General features: G+C 36.7%; 1 protein-coding gene across 10 annotated transcripts in view; it reads right to left on the bottom strand.

Moving 5' to 3' along the window:
- LOC122566813 (tensin-1-like) overlaps positions 1 to 26,527 on the bottom strand; it is a 279,316-nt gene that overhangs the window by 7,494 nt on the left and 245,295 nt on the right. For all 10 annotated transcript variants that reach the window (XM_043724587.1, XM_043724588.1, XM_043724586.1 and 7 more), the window contains 2 exons: positions 3,280 to 3,426; positions 416 to 604 (listed from right to left, as the gene is read on the bottom strand). In XM_043724587.1, coding sequence (XP_043580522.1) covers positions 416 to 604; positions 3,280 to 3,426 — 336 coding nt within the window. The remainder of the gene's footprint in view (positions 1 to 415; positions 605 to 3,279; positions 3,427 to 26,527) is intronic.

A 26,527-nucleotide genomic window follows, 5' to 3' on the forward strand; every position in this document is an offset into this window, starting at 1 on the left:
TACTTTACCGATAAGATAGTAGATTCTATAAAAAGAGACGCGTTCACCAAGACTTATCAAGTTGCGATGTAATTGAAAATTAAGCGTATGCACGGTTATACGCATATTCGCTACGAGTTAAAAATCGAGTCTCTCAAGAATTATACCTCATTTTATAAAATGTTATTCCTTGTCTTCGATTTACTTTTTTTCGTGAAAAATCACTTCTTCTTAGACGATATAAAATTGTATTGTTATATAGCGAAAAGCGTTCTATTTCCAGCAAATATGTCAGGTGTTGCCCTGTACATGCTTATGGGCGGCGGCGTGAGTCTGACTCAAAATCCGTGGCGAATAGCGGCGTGAAATAACGTCGCGCGTTGAAAAACCCATTGAGCGAAAGTACTAGGGAAAGAGAATGAACGCGTGAGCTCACCTTCACGCTAGCGAGTCGCAGCGTGGGCGAGCCGGCGCTGCCGAGCTGTACGTTCATGTCCGCCGCAGACGAGCCGCTTCCAGTTCTGGACGTGGGCGACGTCCGACTTTTTAGCCACGAATTCGAAGACGAATTCCTGCAAACACCTCCCGCGCCGGCGATCGAGCTGTCGCCAGCCAGCGATTTGTTCTGCGACAAAAAGAAACTGATCGTTAAACTCCTAACGAACTTGTGATCGCTCGTATGCCTGGCATCTTTTTGCTGTGGCAACACTTTGAGCCAGCGGCGTTAATGCTCGTCGAGAGACCGAACGTAGTATGCAATAAATATCCTTCACGCTGCTATTTTACGCTTAGCATGACTAAAATACATTTAAGGCGAGCGAGAAGGTTCCAAGTTTTAGAAATATCAATTTTATCGGTCAGTTCTATCAATTTCCATCGATACGTTTATCTTCTGAAATGCTTCATTTTCTTCTTGAAAAATGCGACTGCTCAAAATCGTTCGACGACTGATCTCGCCTCAAGGGACAAAGAACAGATTTATTTCGAATACATGAAAAAAAAAATTTCGATATGCCGATGGAAATGGTCACGCGGCAGACGTTACATAATGCAAACGACAGTGATAACTTATGGTCGTACAATTTCTGAGTTTCTTGTTAGATCAATGTAGCTGAATATTGAATGTCGAAGTGATAGGGATTTTGTCGCGCAAATATTCTGACCGCTTAAACCGAAATATCGAACAAGCTACAAGTCACGCGTTAAATATGCAAACCACTTAACATTTCGCATTTAACGTTTTCACCCGGCAAATCGTTACGTGAATATCGTGCAAATAGGTCACACTAGAAAACCAGTAACCAAGAAGCTACAAGAAATAGAACGAAGACAGTGGAATCGTATCGAATGTTTAACCTGTCAGACAGTAAACGTCAGATATATAGCGGGCAGCTATGAAGTTTTACTTGCGAATTTTGACACAGGAATCGTGCAGGGGTCCCGAATTCGCCGGGTAACGTAACTTGAAAACTAATAAATAGTTTATCGATAGAATCTTACGATTCCCAGGACGATTGTGTAGGGAGAACCAGTGGACATACCGCGACGGACTGACCGTTTACTTGGGAACACGATGGAGCCGAGAGACTTGGGTCGAATTTATAATTAACGTGGCCTGTAAATGGGACACCTCTACTGGAGACTGATGCTCCCATGAGACTACGTCAGATACCATTTTTACTGACTTTTTCTTACGTTTGAAAGTACACGAGACGAAAATTATCTTGTTCGTAAATTTGATTAGGAATTTTGTTAATTTCTCGTACAGGCTCTTTAGTATTTTCAGAGGGAGAGAGAGGTGCTGGTTTGAATGAAACTTTTAGGTAGCTTCAGTGGCGATAAACTTTACGCAGCAGGTTCCTTCCTGTTTACTGTTACAAATTTACTTTAATGTAAAAGCAGAGGTTCGTAAATTGCTGAGCTACTTGCTTTTGGAAGTTATGCCGCATTATTTACAGACGTTTTAAACGTATGTCACTGGAAAGATGATCTTTTCCCTTTCCTTTTTCGTTATTTGCTGCAGTTGTTGATAAAATTCGATAGAAAGTTAGATAGCGTTAATCGAGTTTCTTCTCTGTAGAAATATTCGACAAGTAACATCTTAACCAGTTTTTATACAAAATGTGAAATATAAACTTTTATATTTTCAATGTCTCTTTTTTAATAATGAGATTAAAATTTATGCACCAACTAGTGAATTGAACATTTGAATTATACGCATTATGCGTTTTAGATGATTCTATATGTCGACATTTATTTTCCTGTTTGATGCTTTTAATCGTAAGAAAATATTATGTTTAAAATTCGAATTATGTTAATATCGTGATATTATATGTAATACGTAATATTATGGAAATTCCCACAACGATAGGAAAATTTCAAATATTGAACAGTATAATTTATATCTAAATCACATAAAAAGATTCCAAATTTCAAAAATCAAGTAGCTCAAAAACGCTCAACTATTTGCACTTTTATGTATAGTAGTGACTTTTAACGGAAAAAAAGCTTATTGCATTACGTAAAAAGTTTCATTAACCCTCCAAACTTAATACCGTGTTCTAGCAACATTGTACTTTAACAGATTATAGAATTAAACGATAAATATACATATTTGTTTACGGTATAACTGGGCCTGATTGTAATGCAATAAATTAAATTAAATGTATCGCGAAAAGTGTGTTCCTACTATTAAAGATAATAGATAAAATAAAGTTCTTCTTCGCAACCTAAAGGTACGGGTGACAATCATCAAAGTTGAGTTCTTCTACTTGTTAGTTATTTTTAAGTATATTCGATTCCTGATAAATTGCTCCGTTCTTTCATTTTTCATTTTCATTTTCATTTTTATTTCCATTTGCAGGATATGCCGGCATCGTTTGGTGGAAAAGATCTGTGACACACTTTCTATTGTCTGTTACTGTTGATAGTAATTTATCGCGTGTAGAAAATATTGTTTTATTATTATTATCATAGAGTTTCAAAACCACGACAAATTTCCAGATTTATATGTACAAAAAATTGACACTTATAAGCATTTATTAATAATGTTAATATTTTATATAAATATCGTATTCGTAATTTAAATTTAAGCTTCTTCCTTATTTTATTCCAAATTGACAACTTAATCCACTGATTTTTATTGAGAACGACAAAGTCTTGCTGTTTCATAAAGAAAATATCAAGTACGCGTGTATATCGTCTGAGAATTTACAAGTCATACAATTTTCTTCGTTAACGCATCGATAAAATAAAAATTAAGAGAAAGCGACACGGATACGAGACAAAATATATACGTACCCACGTAGATCGATTCTCTTGTTTGTCCTTTCGGTAGGGTGGTGATGATTGCGGTGAGATCACATCTTGAAGGATCGGTTGGCGCTGAAGCTGCGCCACGTATGCCATACGAAAAGCATTGCCGACAATGGTGTTTAACTCCTCCGCCTGGAAGAAAACAGAAGAAGAAGTTTTATTCGATTGCCACGCTTTGATAAAAGTGTGGTAATTGCTATTCATTTACGTCCAAACGTTTTAAAACACGTTTAAGACCAATTATATCGTGCTTGAACGCCAGATTGATCGACCTAAATTTAATCAACGAACTAATTTGTTATTGCATCAGAGAATTTCAATTAATTCGCTATTCATCCTTTTCTCCTCTATGTTTTCGCTTATATCAAAGACGAACTTCGAATCATCGATGGTCAATTAAAAGTGGAAATGGTAACTTTGCGTTTATCAAAGCGATCTTTTATCACTTAATTCGTTTGAAAATAGCGTCGTTATAATTTTACTTTGGCTTTAGTCGCGAGTGAGTCGATGGCGTTTTTAATCTTATTATTTTGTGATCGAGCAAACGAACGATCACGTTCCACTGATAATATTTAAACTGCTTAATTAATAATTTAAACTGCTTTCAAAGAAAGGTCTAACTTTCTTTTAGAATTATTTGTCAGATTATTTTATCAGAGACTTTTTATTGCACATACTTTTGCGCATGCAGATTCTATTTTCTTACTATGCTATGTTTAATACGTTAGACAAAACGTATATCCATCTTGAGCGATCTCGATCTCGCGAAGGTCATGGCACAAGTGGTGAACTTTATGACTCGTTGTCAATCCCCTTACCTCACTGGGTGGCGTGACACCAGATCCTTTCAGACTCTACGCAACAACATCTGCGGCTCTTTACTCGCAATTAGAACCGCGCTAGTCCCTAAAGCCTTGTCTACACTAACAGAAATTATCTGCGTACATCGTGCGCCGACAGTCGCCAAAAAATATACGTAGACTGTGTAAAATGGATGCATCATGCGATGCATAGCTCGGTCGACTGGTCGAGGATGTGTTGGAGATAGAACATTGTCGAAACAAATCTGTGTAAGAAACGTGACCATCGCCAAGCGGATAGTCCATTTCGAGTACAAAGAGTATGTGCTTTAAATACTTTTTAAATCTTGATTTTTAAACAACAGATACGTACGTCCACTTCTGGAGTCGGACATCATATAAATACAAATAATTAATATTACACTGATGAAAACATTTTCTACCATAAAGTACTACACGCATGTTTGGTTGGTAATATTTAACAGAAATCCAGATTGTAATAATTTCATTTATGTTTTTTAACACTGTCAACAAATCTTTCTCTTCGGTGCTAATAGCTTTCCAACACAGATACACAGGTAAATGACTTTTTATAAGGAATGACATGACATATTGTCATCAATGTATTAACAAATGTGTAGTTTCATCAGGAAAAATGTAGTTGACTTGTGTTCGATTTTTGAACAATTCTTTACGACACATCCACGAAGAGATGGTACGTGAGCTTGCAGTGATTTCGATAAACCGCATGCATTTTCAAATTTTCTACTTTCGCTCTTCCTTGCCTGAAAAATAAAGAAAATACCGTGTCATCGAGTCTCTCCATTGCACAATGGTATCGTTGCTTGCATCTATTACGAGGTAAAAAACGTATTCCATTTGCCCGCAGATGTTGTCTCTTGTTTTCCATGGGAATGGAAAACAACATACTTGTTCGCGTACGTGCATTTTACGGGGCTTTTGCCCGGACGACGCGTGTCTGCCAATAATTGTTCGTCGGTGTGGACGTAGCTTTCGTTCACCAACTATCTTCGGATTGAAATTTTGTCTCTCGTTGTTGGCGAATTTTCCATGACAGACAGATGCTGATTAGCCGCGACACGTGTCTGTCAGTGTGATCTTAGCTTTAGGAGTATCATCGCTCAAAGCCGCTATTGAGCCTAAATTTTGACGTGATGACATATTTATGCTTCCGGCTATCGGCAATACATTACTCTTGGAAACAGATCGACACCGCACGGGCAATTGACGCTAACAAATAAATGATTGAATTATTGAAAAGTATCTGACGCATGATTTATAATACACAGAACGACGTACTTGCATCGATTAGAAAAAAAACTGATCGTTACGGTACATCGAAATATCGTACACCGACGATTGTTTAACAAGATAATAAATCTTTCTTGTTCAATGATCAATTGGTAGTAATTATTTATCGAACATTTTGCAAAATAAAATTAGTTGTACCTTACACGTGCATTTATATACCAAAAGACACGTGCGATTTGTATCACTTTGAGCGCTCAGCCAAATCGTAAATGGCTGTTGCTTATGGCACGCGCTATTGGAATTTAAGTCGTAAGGCAACGGGTTAATTAACATTAACCTTATCAGACCCGGTCAAACGATCGGTTTGCAAATTTAATAGAAAATTGTACGTTCATCTAACTTTATGTAAATTCTTATATTATTTGATCAATCAATTTCTCAATTTTCGTTAATATGTTAATATAAGGAAAGTCAATTTTTCCTTCTACTTTATTTTTAATTTGCCGAAAGTGTTGTAGCGGCGCATGAGTCAGAGGGCAATTCAAATCATGTTGCTGTTCTGCCTCCGAGTGTTAAGAGCGTTAGGATGCGAGTAATGTAAGAACAAATAAACTCCGGGCGAAAACAATGTCGCAGCCACAAGCAACCGTCGAATGAAGACGAATTTGAATTTTCCGACTTCCCCCCGACCAGCATAAATAAACGGATGCGATCGCGAGCGACACAGTACGTACAGTAATATACAGTGTATCACGGAGAATCACAGAGTATCTCCGATTTTATTTTGCGATCAAGAACAGCACGCAGCGACTACACATGTATCACAAGATACGTCTGGCGATTAAAAAGAAAGGCATTGGGCATTGAGGTGACGATCGAAAAAATTAATATTACAGTACTTCATTGCGATTACACTTTTTGTGGTTGTGGGCTTTCATATAACAAACCAGCAATCTCAAAAATCAGCCATCTGTGTGAATACTTTGCAATAATTAGGAGTAGAACGAGTGACATGATTAATATAAATTTTGAGCTTTCAAGGAATTGCAATGTTGATTATTATAGAGAGCTTTTGTTAGAAATTCCATTCAGAGTGGACGAGTTAATACACATTGTTGAATATTGCATCGGACACTATCTAAGTATGAATAGAATTAATTATAATTACAGTTGCAATGCCGAAATTGCTAAGAAATTTACCATTAGTGGAATCACACCTGACGATTTCATTAAGACTCATAGTGGCTTAGAATTTGGTATGGATTAATTAAAACGACAATTTAAAAAGCATTGTTCAGATTATATGGAACCATCGTCTACACTCATAAACCCACTACACTGCTAATCGTAGCTATGTGCAGTGTATCTCTACCATACAAACTAACATTAACGTAACTCTGTCGTAAAACGTTTTACGAACGAATGTTCAGTCGTTCGTTATCGCCGTAAAATGGAAGCGCGAAAATCCCACAGAACTACGTGCAAAAGTTTCGCGTACAGTTAAAGAGGAGTCCGAAGACAACAGGAAGAATGTTGCTCGTCCTCTTCGAAATATATTACGCAAACTGAAACGTATATCATTCGCACGGTGCGAAGGACATTGGTGCATTGGTAGACGAGTTTACCGTTTCCCCATAAAGAGACTCGACTCTGTGCCGACTATTCGAAGCCCGTAAAACGAGCCGGCGGTGCGGCCCGCATCAATGCATGTGGTCGTTCGCGCGTCCCGACGAAATTTCCGATGACGATCACGAGCACAGGCACGGTATTTCACGTGCTTAAGTGGCGTTCGTAGCGGCTCGAATACAACTAGGGGAAACTAGAAGAGGAAGAAACAGACGTGTAATGTGTAATCCATACGACAGGCCTGACGAAGACGCAAACCGGAAATGGGGTCGATACAGAAAATAAACTACGCGGAGGAACTTTACATGTGCCGACCGAATACCGCGGCATGTACGAAGGACGCGCACAGAGGGACAAAGCGCGATGATAGAACGCTGGATGGTGAAAAAGAGGAAGATCAAGTGGGAAACTAGAATAGGAAGAGAGAAGAGCGGATGCACAGCGTGAAAAAGAAACAAGTAAGACAGATGGAAGGAAAAAAGAGAAAGAGGAAGAAGGATAAAGAGCATGGAAAAGGGGGTGGCGGTAGGAAGGGAAGAAGAGCAGCAGGAAAAGGGTGAAAAAGAGAGTAAAATGAGGAGCGAGGGAGATGATAGTGCTGCATCCGATACTATCCTGGAGGCTGTGGTCGACGTTTCCCTAAGCCGGATATTCGAAATGGGAACCGAATACGAACATGGTGCTGGTGCGACGCGCGTATTCTTCGTGTCTGCGGCCGGAATACGGCGTGTTTCATATCCACGTTTTTCGGCGACGCTGCATCGGGAATCGACCGGCGCCGATCGTCCAAGCGAATTTTATTTCGTGCCGCGATGCCCGGCGACAGGCCGCGCGAAACAGGTGATCGGAGTTGAGAGTTGTTTCACGCGGCCATTTAGTTCATCCTTCGTCGTCCGCTTTACGATGGAATTGCGAATATTTACGACGAATTTTATAGCGAGAGAAATGCGGCTGCGCGGTAAATGACTTTTTGTTGATAACAGCGCATCGAAAATATCGACCAATCTTCCTTCCTTTGCTATTTCGCGCGCTGCTGTTTAATAATATTAGGTTGTCCGAAATGTTTCTTTCGTTTTATAAGGAAATAATAGACGCACAATGTTTTTTGTTTTATATTAGTTTATTGAATTATGCGCGAACAGATGTTGTTGTTCATCTATTATCACCTTATGAAACGAAAGAAACTTTTCCGACAACCTAATAGTACCTAAGCGCGTAGTCGCGTTTTCCTCGCATTTAAGATGGGGTTGAAAGTGTTCGAGTACGGTGTCAGACGTACGCGACGCTTGTTTTAATTTTCCTTTCTACATTTATAGCCAACGAATCAACGTTTCTAGTAGAAACAAATGGTTCATTCAAATGAATATCTGGTTATACCGATATAAAGTACTTTTTTCTTTTTTTGGAAATTGTCTACCATCGTATATGATCGAGGATTAACTCGTTGAGAATGCTGGACGTTTTACTCACGGCAGTTACCGTGGTCGTGTCAACCTGTCGTTATCAATGTAGGAAATGATTCGGAAAAGGATCAACGTGATTACACAGGATTTCTTTATTGTCATTCTACCCTACCTTCTATTTTAAATTTGATTTCGTTTGAAAAGCTCGTAAGAAGCGGAAATTTATTACGTATTAAGTAAGCAAGAATCGTTTAGAAGATACAAGAAGATATAACATATTTTTATAACGCGAGTTGTAAATAATACGTATCGCTTGTTTAATAAATAAAGCTTATAATCGTGACTTTACCAGTAGAATGGTTAAGGAGTTTGGCAAACGCTTTAAATGCAGTGCCAGAGCACTCGCTCAGTCCTATAAGTGCAAATCATCAGTTAGTTACATACATATATTTATGGGGTACATTTATCACCTGATCCTTTTAGGACTACTCTGAAAGGATGAGAAATGGTGCTCTCCGAATGATTGAAATCCTCGCGTAATGTTCAAACCGAAACTCTCGAAAATAATTGCGAATTCCGCGTGAGAATCTAACATTGATAACAATTATACGATATACGTGCAACAATTATAAACAGTTTATGCGTAATATACATTTATTGCCATGCGAAAGGACAGCAACATAGTGTACGTCTATAAGTTTTAAACGAAAGATATCTTCCAATTTTCTATTTTTATTCGTCGTTTGTAACATTTTCTAAACTATTTAATATAACGCATCATCGTATGTGTTTGCATAATTTATCCCCGCGTATGTGTATAGTTATATAACAATTCTTTTCGTTTCAGGAAGATCAAGTCTCTTGCTCGTTGCAAATTAATGTTCAAATTAATGTTTTCGAATCGTAATCGTTTTAAACCGGGTCTCAAAAAAAAAAAGAAGAAAAAAGAAAAGAAAGAAGTGGTGGTAATGAATAAAACGATTCACTGAACTTGTTTCATTTTTATTTTATTTTTCAACCCTTCCGTTAGCATAGGTCAACCAGAATTTTAACGAAGATCACGTAGATCAATCATGCGTGCATGTGGGGTTTGATAACTGCGTCCGTAGTCCGTAACGGCAGCGATCGGTTGTCAGTGGCCAGTGACTGCGAATTTGATCCCGTCTCTCGGTGCACGTTATCCGATGCTTGGTACGCTTGGAATTCGCAAGAGAAATCAGTTTCAATCGGTACTGCTTCCAAGAGGTGAGAGGAGTTAGCTGTACATTTTGAGAAACGCGACTTGTCAGAAGGAAATAATCGAGTATGGTTCGAGCTATCGCGTCACAGGAAATATCGGATCAGTTTACAAATAATTTATCGGAACGCGTCAGAACGGTTTACGAGTAATATAATATTTGAACGATTTACAATAATTTCCATCGAAAATGGGAGAAAGAGTTTCTGGAGTTTTTGTATAAAATATCCCAAGGGATTGAATCGAAACTGAAATTGATATGTTTCTAATTTATAATATACTGTTTATAACAGTATGCCATAGTACTATATCAAAGTAGAAATTAATAAACGCATATTAAAAATTTTGTTGTAACCGTAACGTTGTCTATCACATTTCGTGACCGGCTGTAAAGTTTTCGAGAATAAAACTGAAATTGTATCTGGATGGCTACTTAAATTCCGCTGATTTAGTGGCTTTTACTTTACGAAATACTTCCTCTGTTTCTCTCTTTATCAATTCACCGTTTAATCTCAGTTATTTAATATTGCTATATGTATTAAATATTTTTGCATAATGTAGCCCATTAAATGATATTAAATGCAAATTAAAACGTTCAACTGCGTTCGAAGAATGTGCCCACACTTGTAGCTCGTAAAAATATTCGTCATTGAGTTGCATAATTTTACGAGAACCGGCACTGCATAGTAATTACTATTTTCCGAAAACAGTTAAGCGAGTTTTAACGTTACAGCTGAACGGATGGGAGCAGTAGCAGGGGTTGCAGCAACTAAAAGTACAAAGATCCTTTCCGGCTCTGAACTTGATAAAGTCATAGCGAATAAATTCGTTAACGAGATTTCTTACGAACTAGTTAGAAATTGCCGGCGAGTTTCAGTGGCGAAGTGTTGTTCTTCTCTATCGTTTCGAGAACCAGCGTATAGATGTCTTGTTTAACGATATCTTATTAGGAGTGTCCAATAATCGAGTTTTGTTCTCCAACAACTTGCGCATTTATTCCTTCTTTTTGTTTCTCTCAGCGATTTGAACTATTGTACAAATTGCGTTCAACTATAAGATTCAAGCAAGTAATTCCATGGCTACATCTCAACTTTAGTAACGAGTTTTGGCAAACGTATAATAATAAGCTTGTTTCACAATGCGAAGTAAATTCACTTACGAGTTCTTTGAAAAATTATTGAATCGCATGAATTATGCTTCAAGTGGCAATGGATTTAATTATCGTCGGACGTTACTGTTAGACATTTTATTCCGTAGCCTCTGTTACCTTGTAAAATGGTATTTTTAATTAAGAAAACGAATATTTCTATCATACACATACATGCAATGTTAAATTAATTATTAAATTATGGAGAAGTATTTTAAACATTTTACGCGAGAAAACATTTCCCAATGGTTATAACAGCTTTCCAAAATGGATTCAGTTTAATATTTACTTAATACTTGAGCGCTACTCTATTTCCCGGTGATAGAACATCTGTTTCCTCTATATCATGGGATCGCGTGAAACAGGAAACGTTATATTGTACGTACATTGGAACAATATTATTCCTTGCGCGTTTCTATCGTTTATTTTTGGCGTCGCATGATCCGTACCTACGTGTCAAATGATTGTGTGGCTTCGGACTGACATATCGTAGATACCTATACAATGTCCAATGAAATCAAACTCATCGTGGTTACGTGCAATTCGCGTGCTATCGAGTGAATTTCCTATTAAAATTCTAGCTAATTTCCCTATATCGAAAAAATAGCAAAAACTGTCGGCGAAAGACTTTCCACGGACACAAAGTCGTCGTCTCGTGTCGACTTCTTCAAAGCAGCGCCGTTCCTCTCTGTTCGAGATCAAAAAAGGCACGAATGCGTCGGTTACAAACGCTAGAAAACTCTGGTCTGTTTCGAGGCCGATCTTCGTTCAACAAATAGACGATAAATCTGACAAAAGGTTTATCCAAAACCGTAGGGCGGACGAGAGGAGAAAAGAAAAGGGATTCGCAAAAATGCGGGCGAGGGTGGATCGCGCACAATATATCCGGTGTGGAGTCGGCCGCGTGACGGTTAAGACGAATGCAAAAAGTAAGTAGAAGGGTGGTATATTCTCATTGCTGTTCGCACAATGCGTCGTCTTTTAGGTGGCTTTCGTGGCGCGCACCGTCAACGTGGCGCATTAATACGCACCACCGTGGCTTTTATGAGCTTTGGAAAAGAGAGCGATAGCCTGTCTGCCTCTCTATCTGCCATTTCACCCTGTTTTCACCGCCGGGTACACCGGGTATCTCGGCGGTGCCTCGGCGATGCGTGTTTGCCTCGATGCCTGGCAGCGGGCCGTGACGTCGTCGTCGTCATCCATTCGCAATCAAAGTTGCGTCGACCGTGGTGCCGTATCATTCTGAACGACGAAGTACACCACAAGCCGAGCGAGCATTCACGTGCGGACTGTACGATGCCACACGATGTTGGCAGCACGCGTAGCGACGCGCTAGCTGCCAGCGTATGCGTGGCCAGGACCTTTCTAAACGCAGATACGAGCCGCTGGTCTAGCCAAGGGTTGCGACGTGAGTGCTTATTACACATTCAAGGCTTGCATTTGCACTGTGGCCTGCTGGAAAGCTGCACGCCATTTCCCTTCCCTTCTCACCCCTTCTCGTTCCTAGCCCTCCACCATTGCCTTCCACCCCCTCTGTCGCTCCGCCTGGTCACTCTTCTTCCTTCTATTTCTCCTCGTTCGTGTAAGGGCGTTTCGTTATATACGACATACCACGGCCATTGCCGAGGATCCGACAAAAAGATGTACCGCCGCGCCGCGCTCACCGAGATTCCTCTTTTCCTCGACATTTTCATTTCGTTTTGTTGCTTCCAGCCAGCCATCCTTTTTTTCCCTCTCTTTGCCCACCGTTTCTGACGCTCCACGAGTTAAAGTTAACGTTACCGAAAATCTTTAACTCCACGCGATTCAGACAAATTGCTCGGAATCTGATCACCGTTGGCTATTCGGATATCGCAGCACGACGCGAGTAGTCACGTGTATATGTGTTTGTGTCGAAGCGTGGGTACTTGGCCACGTTTCCACTTGTAAACTTTTCGTAACTTTTTAGTAAAATTACGTGGAGTTTAGCGATACGGGTATATAGAGCGATAAAAATAACGTTATTAAATTGTTAAATAGATAGTCATCGTTTCGTGGAATCAATGCAGATTATAAATATAAATTATTTACGTATTTAAAGATCTGCTAATAGGATATTAATAATAAATTCACCTGTACAGTTTATATATGGCCATCAATTAATTAAAACATCGCTATCGATCAGCGACCATAGTTTCTCTGTTCGTTTAGAAGCTTTTTTATCTAATCGAGATTTAAACAATTAAACGATCTATAGACATCGAATTTTGCAAGTAACTCAACGTTGATTCTATACTATGTCTATAGCTGCAGAAATAAATTCATCATTGGTCTCTTTATTTGCTAATTTACACTTCAATTACATCTCGTTACTATGTTTTTAGATCAAGTTGTGCCAGTAAAGCTCGAAGTAATTTCTCGAAATTAATTGAACTATCAGCGATGGTTACAAATATGCAAATCGGATACTGATCATTAGTAATTATTATATAAATATTGTATAAATAAACAATTGATGTATAAGTTAGTGAACTTGATATTCAATAAAAAATTGACAGCTATAAATTGATTTTATACAATGAGTTTCAGAGGTAGCTGTATCGGTTTCTCTACCTATTTGCAAATTCGTACGTTTAATGGTTCATCGCGACATATAGTTCTATACGAATCGCATAAAATGCATCGATTCTACTTGATACTTTTTTTATATCTTCAGAAAAATATTTCAAGCAAACAGGAAACCTGGAAAGAAATAAAAATTTGTTTCCAGGATACATCCGTAGGTATAGGATGGCAAGAACAGATGTCTGTGCTGATAAAGAGAAGAAATATAAGATTTAGAAAAGTTCAATGAGAGGAAGAAATCATGTTTGTATAACAAATGGCTTCAAAGTCAAAATTTAATGTATATTTCGGAGCAAGATAAATTTGACAAAATATATAATATGCATATAAAGATCACAAGAAGACACACGAGTCCACTTCTGTTGGTCTTTTTAATTTTCACATCACTTTGTAGCTAAAGGGAAATATTAAAAAGATACCTAAACGATCTGTTAGGTAAGAGCACGTGAAAAATTACACGTCAAACATAATTAACAAATCTGTGAATTTTGAAAACCGTATAGCGATCGATACTTCTGCAAAATAGATATGTATACTAAATATATTATCTATTGCTATGAAAAATAAGATATAATTTTGCAGAATAAGATACTATACAGAGTACAAATAATGTTTCAAATGTTATCAAGATCGACGAAGGCCACCCAAATAAAAAGAAAATTAAGATATTTATCTAAGAAGTGTGAAAAATTCTGTTCCTTCCCCTAAAAAAAAAAAAATGTATTTTATCGCACATCGAATACTACTAAATGCTTAAAATGAGTAGTACAAGATACTTAAATACTTAAATAGTTCCTTCCTAGTAATTAATTAAAAAGAAAAGAAAACTCGGCGTCTGCGATTCTTTATCCCGTATAAAATTCGTACATCGAATCGATCATTTCGCGCATGAAATTCGAAAAGCGGAGCCAATAAAAATTAAACAACGATATTCACGGTACCGTATCCCTCGATAATTGAAATATAATTGCGCAAAGCCAATTCTCATTAAGAAAGATCGCAATTTCGCCTCTGGCCGAAAATTACACCGGAATTATACGCGCTGATAGATATAATTTTCGTTCCATTTAAATCCAAAAACACCAAAAAAATGTACCTAGAAAAATTGGCACGGACAGAGGTGGCAATTCGATTGCCGATCGGAAAACAATAAAAAAGAAAAGAGGTAGGAATCGGACCCGTTATATTTCCTGCGAATTGGTTTCTACCCTGCGACCCAATTGCGAATCATCCGTCCAAATAATTTTATGATTTTCAGGCTTGTAGTCGAGGTGGATGCTCGCGCCAGCTTCGAAATATTTCAATTACGGGGCGAGTAACGTTATAATTGCTGTCGGGCTACGCCATCTCATAAGTTGTTTGCGCTCACAACCCCCACAGCTCGCAATGTGCATCTCGAAATAGCAAAGAACGTGTTGTATATTGTTGACCGCACGCATTCACCGCGTAGGCAGACGCGAAAGAAAACGCGATAAACCTGCGAGATACCGTGGAATGGACGAATCCTTTTCAATTTGAATATCTCGTGTGTACATATAAATGTTTGCTTTCAATGTGGATGATTTCGTAATGACACGACCAGCGACGACACGCGTCTCGGGATTACGTAACGGCAAGATACGGTCCTTCTCCTCTTAGCTACTTCCCTTCCGCTCGAGTGGAAGATTATTAGCATACTGGGAAAATTAATTTGTTGCTGATAACGAGCCGAATCTTTTCTACTGGTATTACCATGACCAGGAGCTCGTAGAAGCTACTGACCGTATGCTACCGGTTAAAACACGCGAGTACTTTGTTTCTGATAATAACTCGATGTGTGATACGTTATTTTTAATATACCTTTAATATGACTACAATCATCGCTGTATAAGCGACGACATTAACTGCATAAGCCAAGAGACTTTGTTATTGTTACTAACAGATGGAAAACAGACGTGGGTGTATTTATAAAAAAAATTCGTTTAATATGTAATGTAATTTCTTTGTAATTAAAATTTTAATTAATTGTAACAAATGTAATTTTGTAATTTGTCTTTTAAATTAATTAAATTCTTTGTAAATTATATGGGAATATTCGGAATAATTTTACACTTCACTTAGTCTATCGTAAAGCGTTCTGATACGATAAAGTTGAAGTAAGCTCGTAATAAAAATAATCCTTGTATTTTATTTCCATCTCTTTCAATATATTTAATATTTAATATTTAGTCTGGAATAATCGTTCGAACTCTTTTTATTTCTGTTCAACTCCGTAATCACGATACTTACATCCCATTAAGTTCTTGTAAACGTTTAAATTTGAAATACCTCCGTGGACAATTATACGCGCGGCCATATGTAGGAAAGTCAGATCTCGATAATATAACGACCGTATATGACGCGAAAGAGCAAAACAGGGAGAAGAATTTCGCGCATCCATCTCGGTCATTCTTCTTTCGAGCATATCTGCGTGTAGAACAAACACAATGGGCTCGTCACGCGTCTAGCCAGCGCCGCAGCAGAGGCGCAAGCTTCGTCACAGTGAAAGTTTAATCGTGGTTGCGCGTTCTATGGGCAAAAATAAATATTGCCATACGGGAGAGCTAGTGGCTCGTAAAGAACGTCCCCTGTATTTTGTATTCACCCAGGAGATGCTTCTCCGGTACCGGTCGTGATTCTCATCACGAGTGGTTAACTACATTGTCACCGTGTAGATACAGACGCTTTAGCTTTTTTGCGATAATGCCGGCAGCTTGTTCTCCCATGGGGACAAACTCATGGTAAGACATTACGCTACGCTCCAACGGTCCTTTTCCTTCCTCTTATATCTGTATACATATATCTACATACTTTGCTTTTCTACGTGTCAGTACGTCCTACGCGATTTTCTGACTCTCTGTGTCCCCGAAACATGTCATGTCAGCCTACTCTTGGCGCATCTATTCCTGCGCGAAGAATCCGGGTATTCCGTGTGATAAATTGAAGTATCAAACGACCGACCATTCGCACGGTACTTATCCGCGGCTTAAAATTCTTTTCCAATGTTTCGGCGTACGTCTTGCGGTTAATAGGCCGTTACACGAGTTCTACGTAACTTTAGCAGAATTTTCCTATCGATACTTCAATTTTTATCGGCTTGCGTAGTAAGTTGGATCGCGCTTCCTTAATCGTCGTAAGTACGGCACGTCTAAGGCAAACGTCTTTTACAGATGCGACTGGATTTGTTTAGTTTTTCGGATATCATCGAAGCTTATCGTAACGCAGGCTCCCCTAGTGTGTAGTATATAGTAGGATTTTATTATAGACGAAATCGCATATCGTGATTGATCTATAATTTTATCAAACTTGAGTGTACCGTAGTCTGTAAAAAAATCCACCTCAAAGGGGAAAATCCAATTTTCTAAATTTGTTGTCGTTTTATGCAGATATTCTGCCCAGGTTTGGCTATGACAACAAGCATGTAACAACATCTCAGAAAATATTCCTTGTACTCATTCTGCTTTCTCTTAATCTTATCCAATTTTCCTGTGCCACAGCGACTACGGTAATCTCGTTTTAATTGACTAAGAAAAATCGGATCGATAAATCCTATACATTTAACAAGCTTCTAAATCTAAATAAGAATACGTAAATAAGAAGAAAGATAAATAAAATGAAACAATGAAAACGAAGGTACAACGTGGAAAGTGTATAGAATTAAGTCATCGTTGATGCTCGTTCATTGTAATCGGAATGCAGGTGGCAGCGACGTATTATCGAGAATTCCTTGAGCGAGGCATTAATCAGTAAATGCATGGTGCAATTAGCGAGCTGGTACGTAACCATCGAGGAGAGAGTATCGCCATGGGAAAGCTATATATCGCCAACTACCAGCGTGGGAATAAATCCAGGTCAATTTATCCTGTTGAATCTCCTTCGATTAGCCCAGATCGTGATAGTTAGCTGGCTCCGAGTAAACGGTTTTGAAAGGTCAGCTATCCAAGCTCGAATTATTCCGGGAATAATGGAGGAGGAGAAGAAGGAGCTTTCGGGATCGAAGATCGATGCTCCGCGGCAGGGCGTAAGGTCGTGTCATCGAGAAAAATTTATCCTCGTTGTAGGCGGTGCAAGACCGGCTATCCCGACCGACAAACGAAAATACGACCCTGAGATTCCCGCCCCGTGGAAGGACAAACTCTGCTCTGAATTTAAGCGCGATGAAATCATCCTTCTCTTTATTTTGCTCCTCCTTCTTCTACGCATTGACTACGACGAACCATTGGCTCTCTAACTAAACGTTCGTATAATTAGATCCGGGTTTCTTTCACTAATCGTTCACTCGACGTCAACCGTGCCATTGTTAGACTTTTTTTTTTTTACCGACAGCGACCGTGTGAATCTACGATCACCTCGACGGTATTTCTTTTCTTCAGTGAAATTTAGTCCCGATCCGATGGAAATAATGCGGGCTTTTAGAATCCAATGATGAGTTTAACGAAGTTAAGTCGTCTCGATACCGGCTGTCACACATCGCCATAAAAAGCTCAGCGTTCGGTGTAAGAAAATAGAGATGACCTTGAAATCTTCTCTATGCCTTCACCCACGCAAGAAACGTTCGCATCGTACTGTGTTTCCCTTTGTAGCGTGCAAGTATAGTATATGACATTTTTCTCATATTATTACGAGTAAGGGAAATGTTCAAGATGAACACATCTATTTCCCTATTCTGTATGTAGATGCGACAGGAAGGTTAATTTTATTATTTTATTCATAGGCGAGACTATTACTACTCTACTGTTGATTTTTAGAATCTCCGATTTCAAATGTAAGAATCTCTAAATATTTCGATAATACTTTGATCATTTTTCAGGTTTGTCTCATGTTTCTATAAATGTTTCAATAATTATGAAAGGGGGGGGGGAGATTGGAGCGTATATTTTAATTAACAATGCGAACATTTAAATCGAAAGGAACACGTACTTCGCATGGTGTACCAATGACTCGTTTTATATCCCCTTCGTTTATCGAAGTTCCTAAGTTAAACTAGAGAGGTTTGCTGTAGACATGATAAACAGAAGTTTCGAAATTACGTAGAAAGTACATATATTTACATGATACAAACTTTGAAGAAACTTGAACGAACTTCATAAATAAACTTAAACATCTTATAATCTTTATAAATTGGATATTCCTCAAATTTATTTGATATGTTATATTAAAGTGGAGCTAAGAGAGTTACGGTGAACTTTCGTTCTCGCCTGTAAATAATAATGTAACGAAATATGCAAGAATTTACTCTTCTCGCAGAAAGGAGAGTAACACAACGAATATTATGACTGAATCGAACACTACAAAAAAGAAAAAAGAGAAGCTGGATATCAAGCTCGTATTGCAAGTATTTTCACGAATACTAATCTATGTAGCACTTTAGCTTGATTTTGTTAAATCGTGTGGAACTTCCCAAGCTTTATAAAGTGTCTCCTTTAATTTGTACAATTTACGTATGTGCGTACAACTTCCTTTTAACAGTAACAAACAACGTGAGAGGAAAATGTTACTTATTCTAAAGTCTTATGAGAAGCATAAATTTTGCATTGAAAGATATTTAAATTGTTCCTGTCTTAAAATTCCAAAAATATTGCAAATTTTGTTTTCTTGATATTTATTATATTTATATTGCCTTTTAATATCTTTGTATTATTTTAATTGTATTATGTCTTATTCTATATTTTAATACAGTAGTAGTATTTGAGTTACTTATATCGAAAGATGAATTCCTTTTTCTACACGAAGTAACTGCTCCTTTCCTAAGTCTGTCTGAAAATCTTGAACGTACAATTTACCACAAAGTATCTAGTAACGAAGAAGATTCTTTGGTGGCCTGAAGCGTTTTTTAACTGGTAAACCACGGAGGCAGGTGCGGGATACCTTGATTGATTTTCCTGGCAACCAAAGAGCTTTGCAATTTAGTCAATTCTCCAAAGATGTTTCGTGAGATGATAGATGTTGTTATCGTAGAAAGTACACCTGCCTAATCACGGTTTACATTTCATCCGAACGTCATTATGGACCAGCTGACTTTTGAGTAATGAAATTGTAGAATCAAAAATTGAGGTTTCACAGCTATTGTTTTGTATCAACGAAAATTCCTCTCATACGTGTATGAAGTTTCGTTTTAAATTAATTATATGCGTTAGGTTTGGTGCGTAAGTTAAAAGGAATATTTCTACTAAAATCGCTACATGGAACAATAATAATAATAATAATAATAAAAAATAACATTTTATATGTTGTTGATTATTCCTAAGCCTTAAGATACAAATTTAATTGACTAATACTATGCTACTAAAATAAAAATGTTATATTTCATTTAAAAACTTGAAACAAAAGATAGAACAATATAAATAATAAATAATAAAGCTCCTCTAACACAGTTTTTTAAAACAGCTGAGGAAATTGCATTTCTCTGCAACGTAATCAGGAGCGTGAAAAATAGAAAACAATATAATTAAAGTAAGTAATAAAGTGAAAATAGAATTTTTAAAGAACTGAGAAAATTGCATTATCTTTGCAATATAATCGTGAACGTTGAAAAGAAAAAGCTTCTCCCCGCTATCCTCGTTACGTATTTCAAACAACACATATTTACAGGCATTCCATTTACATACATATACGTAACACCTGCACGATGCATATGTATATACATTCTTATATAAGTGGAAGAAATTTGACGTTCGAGATCGAAGAATAACTGGAAAAGAATGTGCAGGAAAATTCAATTGAAGATGCACGTATAATCGAGGAACTGCGGTAAATTGATACGCAATTTTAGGTGGACGTCTTGGGTGTAAAGAGGAAGAAACGAGGATCGAAGTGGACCGAAAGGACGGTAGGTTGCCGTGGCTTTGCCCTGGCCCCGGCGCGCGTGACGGGCCACATTCCACGCATTCCACGCGGTCACGGCCATATCTCCCATTCCTCTAGATTTCCCGTCCTGCCTGCAGCCCTACCATCGGTACCATCGCCACCACCGACACCATTCTCTTCGGCCAGCACCACCATTATATTTCCTTTTATATTCTTCCATTTTTCTAATCTATTCCTTTTTCCTATATCTATCGGACTGTACAGAAAGTCTGTAGTGTAATTTAGGAAAAATTTGAAGACTGTATCTTTAAAGTATTAACAGATTACGTAGAACTTTTTTAAATTACGTAAGCACTAAAACGAGGTACGATTACTGTAATTATTTTCGAATTATCTTATTTTGTAATTGACTTGAAATCAATCTTGAAATGTATGTAACAGTTGTGAACTTAATAAAAAATTAGTATAGCAATGAATAGCCTGCCTTAGGTATATATAATTGCTAGAATATAGGACTATTGAATAATAGTACAATAGAACTATTGAATATAAGAATGTTGCTACTAAATAGGACTAAATATCGAGGCTCATTAGTATAATAGATAATTGAGCGTTCAAATAATTCTGTGATCTTTGTGTAATTTACGAAAAGTGTTTTGTAATTATATGCTGCGCACACCTTTCGGATTTATTTCAAACTTTATCGATATGTCCATGATAGTTGTCACATACCGTATGTCGTACAAAAATTTTTACGTGACATACATAATACATTCAGGAAAGGTTTCTATAAGTGTTCAAATATTTTCATGAGTCAATGTATAGGTATTATACATAGTTTCATGAGCTGTCGAATTTTCTGATACAAAATTATCGTAGTACACCGTAAGAATTATATCTTGTCTTATTAAATAATTAACTTCCCGTAGTATTTTCTTGAATATCACGAAATTACTTAATTTTTGTCCATGTAAAATCAAATATGAAGAAGGGTAATTAACAGTACTATGGCAATAATCAAATTGTCAAAACATTCAGAACAAATGTAATCTAGCAATTGAAATCTGATCTTCCCATTAAAATCATTCGTTTCCCATTAAAAGATCCAAGTTCTTTTCTCGTGAAATAAGGGTTCACAAACTTTCAAGCAGTAACTATACGTATGTACATATATAATTGAGATATCTTTGTGTGTTCTAAGCTTTGTCGTAATTTCTCATTATAGTTGATTAACGTAGAATGTATGTATATGAATATACAGGTAGCTATATGTGTTAATAAAAAAATTCGACATTTCCAGGAATATAAAGAATTTAAATTGCGTTTTTGTGTGACGATTATTCATAGGAAGATCGATTTTGCAACTAAATTGCTTTTATCGGAGAATGTCCTAATATGAGAAATAGAATGATGATATATGGCCTCGATAAGAGTCTTCCCGTAGTCAAACTGATCAACTCCACTTTTTGTACCTACGCTTCTCAGCTTCATTAATCAGTTTCATACGGAGAACTATTATTACCCGTATGATTAGTGTTCAACTGCTTAAAAAACAAATGACTTCTACAAATTTATTTATCACAAGGAGATGGCATAATTGTAAATTCCAAGGTACGCCTTCAAAATAAATTAAAAAGTAACATCGCTACTTTTTTTCTACTTTTACATCTTTTCAGTCGATGAGCGTTTATTAACCTGAAATGTAGATACCAGTATGGTTTGGACAAAAACAAATAATATTTTGATATAGAGACAAACGATGTTGTACATAATAACATAACAAAAGTTGGAGAACAAGAGTTTCAATCGGAATATACTGAGAATTGAATTATAAAAATGTCAATAACATTCGAAATTATTTATTCTATCATTTTTGCTTTGTGAATATTCAATTTCGTTCGTTTACCGATAGATCGTTTAGATTTTTTAAAATATTCAATGCTCTGGTACTGTCGCAATTTAATCATTAAGCGCGTTTAAATGATAGAATAGAATTCCGATTATTCAAACTAATTCAGGTGTACCTCACGAGATAATTTAGATAATCAAATTTCGCGGTTGATCGAGCAACCGCTTTCATTCCGCAGAGTAGTGGTTATTGATCGCTGTACTAGATATTTATTAACACTATGAAATTTGATTCGGTAGAATCATGCGTGCAAACTCAAACTGTACCATATGTTTCTCGGAGAATTTTTAATCGTAACACGGATGTAACGATAGTATTTTCTGTCGTTCTAAAGATGGAATTAACAAATAAATAAACATTTGACAATAAACAAATTATAATAACAAATTACAGTAACAATGCACAAATCATTGATCATTAGATAGGAATATTGATAACATAATATTGATAGGAAATTTGATAAAAATTTCAAGTTTCAGTCTGAAAAATTTCAGACCAAAGAGATCTAATTTTTATATTTAACTGCGCAAGCTATAGTATTTTATTCGTTCAATACTTGTTATGTTGTTTGTAGATTCAATATTTATATAATATGAATATATGGAATTTTTCAAAGTAACCGATCAAATTTTTCCGAACTCTTTTTTTAAATAATTATTCGTTAAAGTGACTTCACCAACAGCGTCTCATTTTCGTTTGACATGTTGAAATTAAATCGAAAACGTACACGCCTCACCATACACACACGTACGTGTGCTACTGTTTCCTGCTTGTGACACACATAGCGACTCCGTTCATCGAACGTTTGTTTATTCAATTTTATAGCAATCTCGCTCGCACATTACGCTGTTCTCGTTGTTCTATTTTAACTGCATGTCAAAATAACTTTGGTGAAAGTTGATTGACGAAAACAAAGAAGGTTTTACATTTTTTATACCGTTCCGAGAACTTTTTTGCGCATGTGATACATTCCATTTTAATGGAAACGTCAATCAATTAGGATTTAATATTTTATTATTTTAATTATTATTTGAAAATGTAAATTTAATAACTTCATATCTATTGGCAGACATATCTGCAGCCAGAAGGTGTTTTTCATTGGAAAAGAATCTAATTGCTTTTGAAATGCAAAATTCTCGAAATTTTTAATACAGAGAAAAAAATATATAAATACAGAGTACAGAAAATATAAAAATAAAAAGTTTCACATTTTTCCAATGTGAACAAAATGTGTTTCCTCTACTATTACACAGACAAAGTCCGTTAAGAATGTACGCATACATCGATTTTTTAATTCCATACATAATTTCGATTTTATCTGCATGATACAAAATATGTACGTAGTATTGCGACAAAATTTAGACGTTCGGCGTTAAGTATGCTTTGTCGATCATAATCGAAATATTCGTAAATGTTCGTGATTATGATTTATTCAGGCAAGACTTGTCCCTTCGTGTACTGGGACATTGTTTGACTACCTGTCGATTACTTTATTTGATTTGACATGAAACTGATGGAGATTTCGGGGGAATGTCGATAGAGACATAAACTATGCACTGAGGTACACGCGCGGGCATAACGGAGATTAACCTGCCACGTTAAACGTTTACTAATAGTTAATTATCAGACAAGATTGCGATCATTGCCTTATATGTTGTAAATTTTACATTATGTTAGTCGAATAATTCATATTCCAAAATAGTATGCATTTACATAATATTATAGCACGACATATTTTTTCAAAAATAGATGCAAATTTCTATCTCGAATTATTACAAATTTCGTTCAATTTTTATTACGTTATATATAACTCAACGTAAGTTTAAAATTATATTTGAAAAATATTAATTTCCCTGTACTATACATACCTATACACATTTTACGTGTCGTAGAACAGCAAGTTTGATCAATAACGAGGTGTTCGTAATTAAGAATACTTTTATAAAGCACATCGGTAATTAGAGGAAACGAATGCAAATTACAAACAATAGAGGCCTCGATTTCAGCGTTGATTAATTATGAACAAGAGTCAAAGGTCTTCATTTTCATTCACGAGTGTTCATTTTAGTTGAATAATTTCTACCATATATGGAAAATATTCGGTATCTATATACATCGGTAAAAGAGGTTTGCACGTTCATAAGAAATTCATATTAAACGATGTGTCTCTCGTCAAACTATCCAATTTCTGCTTGAAACGTTTTTAGTTATCTACCACTAACAATTTCCCTAGTCCAAATTCCGAAGGATTTATTTAAGATACTTTGTATTAGGTTGTCCGAAAAGTTTCTTTCCTTTTATGAGGAAATAATAGACGCACAATGTTTCTTGTTTTATATTATTTCGTCGAATTACGTACGAACCATTTTATTCTGTTGAGATAAACACCACATTTCACAGACTTGGTTTCACGTTTGTACGAAGCTGCACTGTTGTAAAAAACACGTTTGCGAAAGAAAAATACTTTTCGGACAACCTAATATGTACGTACACAGTACGTAGATGGGTTAAACGAAGAAGAATACAGAGATAGGGTAAGTAAAAAAGAAAAAAAAAGAGAAGAAATCTACATAGAGTAGTTTCAGTTAAAGCTCAAGGTAGGTGCAAAATACCGCAAAATTGTTTGATCGTCTTTGCAACGCTTTGCTCGTTGTAATGTAAAACCTCAGGAATATTAGGAGAGGTATCGGACGAGAAATACAGGCCAGAGAGGAATACAGAAGATAGAGCGTAGTTTTAGCCGAAGCTGGCTCTTTGATCAGCAATTAACATCACGAACGGCTCTAAGCTCGATCTTCCGTATGATCATTGGATGAGCCCTCGAGACAGCAGGCCGATTTTCCCTTGGTTTGGTCTCTTCGCAAACCGAACAGTTCACCTGTTTCATCATACTTCAATGTACTCGACGGCTTTGCGCGATATTACTGCATAGTTGCTCGCACACGGCAACATGGTCCAATCGTGCTTCTGATTGATCAACTTTCCGAATGTATTTGGCCAAGCTTCCCTACACTTGGAAAGCAAGCTTTTTGGAAAATTGCTTGCCCGAAGTTTGGTTTGCGACAGAATCGGGCTTATTTCTCTGATCTTGTTTATCGAGTCCGCCGTATAGAAGCTCGTATCGTGATTTTGCTTTATTTTTAAATTCATTGAAAATTATTCATTGACATGTAGGATCTGCTTACGTTTCGTAAAGTCAGTTTAACAGTAGAATAGAACAAAATTTAATCTTTTCACAATTTTGCAGTGAAATATGATAATTTGAGAATTTTTTAGTGGCTTTGGATATTAACGTAGATAAAGATTCAATGATACTGCATGGGGAAAATTCATATACTAAATGATTATGTTTACGTATTTCAAACTCGTGGAATGATTTGTCAAACTTGTGTTTAAGGCTGTAGTATAGTTATAAAACATAGAAATATATATATATAATTACTACGTTATAATTGATACACTATCATTAAATCCTAAGTGTATTACATCAAGTCTAAACGTTTTCCTTATTTCTTATTTAAAATAAAGTAATTTACGAACAAGTTTCTAGTTATCATAGCTCGGGTATGTAAATAATGTTATTAAACTGTAAGGTTTCATTACGCACTAAGATGAATCGGTGAATTTGTTAATCAGATCTAATATCTAAAAAAATCTCAACAATCCTGAAACACCTGTCCCTTAAATGTTTTCTTATAATTTCGGTGTATCACACGTTTGCAATAACAATTTATTATAATCAAGTACCCGAATGAATTCATAGAAAATTATATGTATAAAGTTTATGTTTAATCAATTTCATCAATGTCCTGTTTAGTTATGCAATATCTGTATCCTAAAATTACACCTTCGTTTTTACCCAAATTGGAAATCAACGTAATTTCGTTCTTTCGAATAAGTAGAAATAAAACACATAAAATTACACCTGCGTTTTCATAGAAATTAGAGGTCGACGTAATATCGTTCTTTCGAACAAGTGGAAATGTCACTGCAATTTATCTTACTATTTCGTTCGCAGCACGGGACAGCGCAATCGTTCGCAAGAATTCAATATATAGACTGGTTAGCATGTATTGTTGAAAGGTTAAAGCTATCGTGATAGATTATTTTAGCTGCAATCCTCTTGTAAAGCCAACGTTCAATGTGGTCGGTATACGATACACGATATCGTCCCTCCGATTGCAGATTCTTTTCAGAAAATCCCGTCTGGACCGAACTGCTGGCGCATCCAATCGAGATCCAATGTGCAAGATGGCGTTTCCTTATGTAACATACGGTCAAATATATAGTAACTCACGGAACGTGCTTTTTTCAATTTCTTTTTCCTTGCGTTCGTTTTCCTCTGAGACCGCCGCAGGGATAATACAGGCATTAGAGATGACAAGAAGATTGGATCAGACGACACATTTA

This window comes from Bombus pyrosoma, linkage group LG4 (genome assembly GCF_014825855.1).
Source record: "Bombus pyrosoma isolate SC7728 linkage group LG4, ASM1482585v1, whole genome shotgun sequence".
Lineage (NCBI taxonomy): Eukaryota > Metazoa > Arthropoda > Insecta > Hymenoptera > Apidae > Bombus > Bombus pyrosoma.